Source organism: Zootoca vivipara, chromosome 10 (genome assembly GCF_963506605.1).
Source record: "Zootoca vivipara chromosome 10, rZooViv1.1, whole genome shotgun sequence".
NCBI classification, from domain to species: domain Eukaryota; kingdom Metazoa; phylum Chordata; class Lepidosauria; order Squamata; family Lacertidae; genus Zootoca; species Zootoca vivipara.
In genome coordinates, this window is record NC_083285.1 from 4,702,706 (window position 1) to 4,711,010 (window position 8,305).

Sequence of the window (8,305 nt, forward strand, 5' to 3'; positions counted from 1 at the left end):
TCAACATGAGTTTGACCAAACTGCGGGAGGCAGTGGAAGACAGGAGTGCCTGGTGTAATCTGGTCCATGGGGTCATGAAGAGTTGGACACGACTAGAGCAACTAAACAACAACAACAACAACAACAACAACAACATGGTTTCTAAGACACAAATCAGACCATTCACAGTTCGTATCTCACTTCTCACTTTGCAGGGAACTAGGCAGAGGGCCTTCTCGGTGGTGGCGCCTGCCCTGTGGAACGCCCTCCCAACAGATGTCAAAGAGGAAAACAACTACCAGACTTTTAGAAGACATCTGAAGGCAGCCTTGTTCAGGCAGGCTTTTAATGTTTAATAGACTATTGTGTTTTATTTTTCTGTTGGAAGCAGCCCAGAGTGGCTGGGGAAACCCAGCCAGATGGGCGGGGTATAAATAATAATTTATTATTTATTATTATTATTATTATTATTTATTATTATTATTATTCTACCATTAGTTCATGGCATGTCCTTAGGCAAAGTACTCTACTGGATGCAACCAAAGACCTCCTCCATCAGCAATGTGGAGCTAGGGTTTACCCACATAATAGTTTACATACTATTTACATGTTTGTTGGAAGGCATAGCTGCCAAGTTATCCCTTTTTTAAGGGATTTTCCCTTATGCTGAATAGGCTTCCTCGCGAGAAAAGGGAAAACTTGGCAGCTATGTTGGAAGGTTAACTACCGGTAACTGCCAACCTAGCAGTTCAAAAGCATACCAGTGCGAGTAAATAAATATGTACCACTGCAGCGGGAAGATAAACGGCATTTCTGTGCGCTCTGGCTTCCGTCACGGTGTCCCGTTGCACAAGAAGCAGTTTGGTCGTGCTGGCCACATGACCCAGAAAGCTGTCTGTGGACAAACACCGGCTCCCTCAACCTGAAAGCAGAGATAAGAGCCGCACCCCATAGTCAAATTCGACTGGACTTAACCCTCTGGGGTCCTTTACCTTTTACGTTAACAATATAATATATGTGAAATGTTTTGAATGCATGAAAGCATTATATAAATGCTCATTATTATTATTATTATTATTATTATTATTATTATTATTATTCATTGTCCAAACTGTGGGTAATCACAATTAGATACCTAGCCTAACAAAATTAAGGGTAGAGTTTCATCAGCACAAGCATTAATCTGCCATATGAAACAACCTCTCACCCTTGTGTGCTGTTGCAGCAGTTCTAAACCTCCAGCGCAGATTTGATGAAGGAATGGGGGGAAGGAGGGAACCCCACTGTGCACCTGGGAGTCCTTACACTGGCCTCTGCAAGTGCACCAGGTGAGTTGAATCTGGCCGCAAGTGTCAAAATATGGAAATATAGGCAAACCATAACAGTATTTAGTTAAATGAGGAATTGCAGTGCAAATTAAGACTTTTAATGGTTTGATTTGTATCACTCTCCTATTCTATCTTCGTAACTTGAAAGTGACCGGCTTTTGAAAGTGACCCATTCATTTTAGATCTGGTCCTAACCAATAGTGATGACTTGGTTAGTGGGGTAGAAGTGGCAGGATCATTAGGTGGGAGTGACCATGCTCTTCTGGAGTTTATTATCCAGCGGAAAGGAGCAACCAAGCATACTAAGGTCCAAATTCTAGACTTTAAGAAAGCCGACTTCAGAAAACTTAGGGAAACGCTGGGTGAAATCCCATGGACAGTAATACTAAAAGGGAAGGGAGTTCATGATGGTTGGGAGTTTGTTAAAAGGGAGATATTAAAAGCACAACTTCAGGCAATACCAATGAGACGGAAACATGGAAGGTGCCTAAAGAAGCCAGGCTGGCTATCTAAAGAACTTTTGACTGAGTTAAGATTTAAAAGGGATATGTACAAAAAATGGAAAAGGGGGGAAATCTCCAAAGAGGAATTCAAACATATAGCCAGCACGTGTAGAGACAAAGTCAGAAAAGCTAAAGCACAGAATGAACTCAGGCTCGCCAGAGAGGTTAAAAGCAACAAAAAGGGCTTTTATGGGTATGTCCGTAGCAAAAGGAAAAACAAGGAAACAGTGGGGTCACTCAGAGGAGAAGATGGTGAAATGCAAACAGGGGACAGAGAAAGGGCAGAACTCCTCAATGCCTTCTTTGCCTCAGTCTTCTCCAAGAAAGAAAAAAACGCCCGACCTGAAGAATATGGAGCAGATGATTCAGCAGGGGAAACACAGCCCAGGATAAGTAAGGAGGTAGTACAAGAATACTTGGCTAGTTTAGATGTATTCAAGTCTCCAGGGCCAGATGAACTACATCCAAGAGTATTAAAAGAACTGGCAGAGGTGATTTCAGAACCACTGGCAATAATCTTTGAAAATTCCTGGAGAACAGGCGAAGTTCCAGCAGACTGGAGGAGGGCAAATGTTGTCCCTATTTTCAAAAAGGGGAAGAGAGGACCCAAACAATTACCGCCCAGTCAGCCTGACATCAATACCAGGAAAGATTCTAGAGCAGATCATTAAGCAAACAGTCTGTGAGCACCTAGAAAGAAACTCTGATCACTAAAAGTCAGCATGGGTTCCTGAAAAATAAGTCATGTCAGACTAATCTGATCTCATTTTTTGACAGAATTACAAGCCTGGTAGATGAAGGGAACGCTGTGGATGTAGCCTATCTTGATTTCAGCAAGGCCTTTGACAAGGTGCCCCATGATATTCTTGTAAAGAAGCTGGTAAAATGTGGGCTAGACAATGCTACCATTCAGTGGATTTGTAGCTGGCTTACTGACCGAACCCAAAGGGTGCTCATCAATGGCTCCTCCTCATCCTGGAGAGTAGTGACTAGTGGGGTGCCACAGGGTTCTGTCTTGGGCCCAGTCTTGTTCAACATCTTTATCAATGACTTGGATGATGGGCTTGAGGGAATCCTGAGCAAGTTTGCAGATGACACCAAATTGGGAGGGGTGGCTAACACCCCAGAGGACAGGATCACACTTCAGAATGACCTTAACAGATTAGACAACTGGGCCAAAGCAAACAAGATGAATTTTAACAAGGAGAAATGTAAAGTACTACACTTGGGCAAAAAAAATGAAAGGCACAAATACAGGATGGGAGACACCTGGCTTGAGAGCAGTACATGTGAAAAGGATCTAGGAGTTTTGGTTGACCACAAACTTGACATGAGTCAGCAGTGTGATGCAGCAGCTAAAAAAGCCAATGCAATTCTGGGCTGCATCAATAGGAGTATAGCATCTAGATCAAGGGAAGTAATAGTACCACTGTATTCTGCTCTGGTCAGACCTCACCTGGAGTATTGTGTCCAGTTCTGGGCACCACAGTTCAAGGAGGATACTGATAAGCTGGAACGTGTCCAGAAGAGGGCAACCAAAATGGTCAAAGGCCTGGAAACGATGCCTTATGAGGAACGGCTTAGGGAGCTGGGTATGTTTAGCCTGGAGAAGAGAAGGTTAAGGGGTGATATGATAGCCATGTTCAAATATATAAAAGGATGTCATATAGAGGAGGGAGAAAGGTTGTTTTCTGCTGCTCCAGAGAAGCGGACACGGAGCAACGGATTCAAACTACAAGAAAGAAAATTCCACCTAAACATTAGGAAGAACTTCCTGACAGTAAGAGCTGTTCGGCAGTGGAATTTGCTGCCAAGGAGTGTGGTGGAGTCTCCTTCTTTGGAGGTCTTTAAGCAGAGGCTTGACAGCCATCTGTCAGGAATGCTTTGATGGTGTTTCCTGCTTGGCAGGGGGTTGGACTGGATGGCCCTTGTGGTCTCTTCCAACTCTATGATTCTATGATTCTATGATTTTAAAATACCTCATTTGAATACTCTAGATATGTATATATGCAGAACAACCCTATGCCTATTTATTCAGTTCCAGTGAATTCAATGGGATGTACTTCCAGGTAAGATTGTAACCTTATGCACTCACAGGCAGGAATGAGATGCACTTCTCGGTAAATATGAAGATCATGCTATAATTCTATGCACACTTACCTAAGGGGAGGGGCTGTAATAGTAGAGCACATGCTTTGCATGCAGAAGGAGCCAAGGTCAATCCCTTGCATGGCATCTTGATGCAGGGCTGAGAAAAAAATCCTGTCTGAAAACCTGGGAAGTTGATGCTATCAGTGTTGGCAATATTGAGCTAAAAGGACCAATGGTATGATTTAGTATAAAGCAGCTTCCATTGTTCTTATGTACCTAGGTGACAGTCCCATTGAAGTCACTTCTGAATAAATGTAGTCATAAATGCATAGTCAATCAGGCTAAAAAGGCCAAAATAGCCATTGACAATTTTCCTAGACTACAGATATCACTTTAGCATAGGATGTACTATTGGACTGCAATATAAAGGATAAATATATTTGTATTTATCACACATGACAGACTTGCACACTTTTATCAACACATAAACAATATCAATATAGGAAAACTAACATGCATGAAAGTGCTCTGAAATGCAGCAAGTGTTATCTATGGTGCACAGGGCAGGGGAATACATATGAAAAATAAGCAGCACAAGCTTTTTTATCTGGTATAAACTTTCATAAGCAACAGCCTAATGCAGCAATACACATTTCTGGAATGGTGGTATTTTCCTTTCATACTAAACAACACAAAATATTACGTATAGTGAAGTGAACTACTGTAAAGTTTTCCAGATGCACCTTATTTACAGTGATTTTCATCTAACACCAGTACCCCAAACTAACTTAAATTCTATAGTGCGTATGTGGGCTCGTTTACTTTGGGGAGGGGTGTTTTCATTTAGCAATCCTAAGCCATTTCTTATTCCTGACACCAGTCATCCAACTATTCTAAGAAATTTACAGCTCAAGCCCATGCACATTCCCATCCTATTCCTCTGTCCACTGACCTGAGTTCAAAGGATTTTCACATTCAGGTCTGAATTGCAGCCTTCATGCTAGTAGCATTTCACCTACATAGCCCTGTAGTTATGCTTCTGCCATCAACAGACCATTCAGGTAAACAATAGGAGCCCAAGTGACATACTGCAGTAAGGGCTGCAAACATGGTACTGAGAATATGGCTTCGTTCAAATGAAAATGCTTTTACAGCTGACCACACATCACAGATCCCTCAACACAGAAGTGTTCTATTTTACCAACACTTTAGCCACCACCACCTCAATCACAATTAGGATGCTCAGAAGGCAAATTCCTTCCCCTGCACCTTTCAGCTAAGATCAAGAGGCTGATAACTTGTTAACTGGCAGGGCAAAAAGTGGAAGGCGGCAGGCGAGGAGGCCAAGGGTACGATCTCCAGGATGCAGAGTCTTAACCCTTTTCAGCCTTGCGAGCACTTACTGGAGAGCAAGTCCCACCAAACTCAGCAAGGCTTACTTCTGAGTAGACAGGCGTGGGACTGCCCTGCAGAGGAGGTAGGAACATAATCTGACGCGCAACTGATCATCCACACGGGGCTAAAACAGCGCCTTGCTTTCCTGCTGGATGCTGCCATGGAGGATTCAATTTCTGGGTGAGGGTGCGACGAGAGGCAGAGAGCAGCAAAGCGAGAGAGAAGCCTCCCCCGTCGTCCTCACCCAAGAGCAGCAGCTTGACTTCCCGGGCCGCCTTCTCGCCATCCTCCCTCAGGTTCCTGTCGATCATTTTGCTCCTCTCCACCGCCGCCTTGTCCTCGGCGCTCAGAGTGCAGCCCATCTTGAAGGGGCTTCGGCTTCTTCCAGAAAACAAAAACACCGAGGGAAGGGAAATCTCCTTTGTCTTCAGTCTCGAAGAAGAAGAAAGCGGTAGCCCCGACGGTTGGATGGGGAGGGAAAAGCCCCTCGGGGGAAAAGGAGGCGCTTGAGGTGGTTTCCTTCAAGTGTCTTAGTAATAATGTCCAAGGGTCGGACGGCAGCGACGAAGTAAGGCGGCCGTCAAAACAACAAGCCGCCAGGCGCCCCCCAACCCCGGGGGGAAAACCCACCGCCCTCCAAGCCCCGCACGGCCTCTTTCCTGTCCTCCTCAGACGCCCAGTTCAAGGACTCTGCCTCAGTTTCCCCCCACACCAAGGTGGGACGATGCCGAAGCCGCGCGGGCAGCCAAGACGCTCCGAGGCAGGCGCGGCCACCTCCGCTCCCCTCGCGAAGCCAGCCGAGAGCAGGGCCTCGTGCGCGCGCGCGCCCCTCCCTCCCACCACCCAACCGACGGAACTGTTGAGCCTCGATCGGCGGCGCGTGCACGCGCGCACCTCCCCTCCCTCTCTCTTTTTTTAAAGAAAAGGTGGGGAGGGAGAGCGGGCGTCAGGTGCGCATGTGCAAGACTGGGCGTGGCGGTGTCGGGGGGGGGATAATTAGCATTTGGGCGGGTGGTAGCAGCCCGTTAGAGGGGGGCTGCGCGTGACGTCAGCACGCGCAATATTTAAATAAATGAGCGGCGGCGCGGCAGTTGGGGCAGCCAACGGCGGTGGTGGTGACTGTTAGTAGCGAGCGGGAGAGTTAGAGACGACAGCTCTTTAGGTGCCTGAATATTCATTAGGCTCCTGTGAAAACAAATGCGGGGGGGGGGCTTCAGAAAGAGACGCCCGGGCGCTTGAAGGCTCTTCTGGAGAGTGAGGAGACCGAATTGGCTTGCGCTGTTCTCACGAGGCGTTTCTTAACTAGTTCAGTGATCCGCGCACACTCTCGCCGCCTTTAAAATTTGCAGCCATAACAGCCCTAACGCTCTCTAGGTTTAGTTTGGGTTATGGAGAGGTGGCGGTTTTCTCTATGGGACACTTACGGCCTCCTCGCGATGCCCAAGCGCTCCATGGCGCAGGCCAGGCACAGGGCGGTTTGTGGACTGGGGGGGGGGGCGTTTTGCCACCTGAGGCGAAGCGCAAAATCGGTGGCCTCTGCTCCTGCCAGAGAAGAGGTGAATGACGATCAGGAAGAAGCGGGGAGTCAGGCTCCACCTTGCTTCTTGGGCAGGCTCGCCCTGTACAGAACCTGCACATATGTTAAAAGGGGGGAATGGAGGGATATGTTTAAAGCTGTGATGTACAAGTTGAACGCAAAGTACGAAAGATAAAATAACGCAAGAACACGAGGGAGCCTTAAGGTTGAAATCCTTTGCAGGGAGAGGAACGCTGAAGGGCTGTTTGCTACAAACCAAGGTGGCCCCATGAAGGTGCTTTTTAATGCAAATAAAATTAAAATGGCACACCCCTATGGTCAGAAACTCTTGGGTGTAATTTGATTTTTTGAAATACAGCTGCACCATACATTCCTTTTATCCTTTTAGCTATTGAACTTCATACTGGAATAGTGTCATGCCTTTTATGTGCCAGTGGGTCACTTTGAGAATAAATGTGGGCGGGGCAGATAATGCATCAAAAGACAACCCCAGAAGAACAACTTGTCCTAATTGTTGGATGGGGAGATCAGACAGCAATTCAGGGGGTGCATTTTTACATAAAGACCTACTAGTAGCTGACTCGTACAGTGAAATGGTACAGGCAATAAAGCACTGTTTATGTAACTGTTTTGCAATGCATATTTTTCACTGTCCTTTCTGCAGAACTCTCACTAAGTGAAATATTGACAGTTACAATATAATTTATGTGAAATGAGCTACTGAATGAAAAATATCTGGGACTGGCATGTGCTCCTTGTCACAGCAGGAGTTTTAATTAAGTTATTTCTGGTCTTTCCTTTTGATGACCTTAATGTGTGTGTTGAAATACTTTATTTAACAGTTGCCTAATTATACAAAACACCTGCAGTCCTCTGAACAATGTAGAGTAGCAAGTTCCAGTAATTTCAATCAGTTTTGTCTCAGCACAGCATTTTGAGAAGTAGGTGACTTATAATTAGATAATGCCCAAAAAAGAAAGGGAAAAAAAAGGTGGAAGTCTGTTGGAAATTCAAGTTCTTGACCTCAAATTTGCCTGCAAACTTGTACAAAAGCAGAGGTAATGAAGCCTGAAATACCCATCAGTTACTTCAGGCTATATAATCATCCAGGTGTCAGCTGGTGTTAGTTCATTAATTGCAGCACTCAGCCAGTCTCCACTTGTTTGGACATAATGGCTCACTAAGGGATATTTCTTCAAGTAATGGATTTTGTTCCCTGAATTGATCTTGCAAGTTGTTTCCATGACAAAAGACAGGAATTCTTTTGCATCTACCTTCTTACCGATCACATTGACTGAAATTTGTGTAAGTCAGAGGCCGGAAGTGGGAGTGGGGCCCAAATGTGCCGCTAGTCTTGTTTGGTGGTGACCACTTCCTCAGGGATGCCCAGATTTTTTTTTAAAAAAAACCCTAGTAATTTGTAGCATAAGTGCAGGCTCATGAAAAATAAAGCATCACCCAGTGCACAATTT

The 8,305-nt window shown here is 45.4% G+C and overlaps 1 protein-coding gene across 1 annotated transcript in view; it reads right to left on the reverse strand.

Moving 5' to 3' along the window:
* Positions 1-6,119, reverse strand: part of GNAI1 (G protein subunit alpha i1) — a 28,821-nt gene extending 22,702 nt beyond the window's left edge. Inside the window, exon 1 of the mRNA XM_035127745.2 lies at positions 5,541-6,119. Coding sequence (XP_034983636.1) covers positions 5,541-5,658 — 118 coding nt within the window. The 5' untranslated portion in view covers positions 5,659-6,119. The remainder of the gene's footprint in view (positions 1-5,540) is intronic.
* Between the last annotated feature and the right edge of the window lie 2,186 nt (positions 6,120-8,305).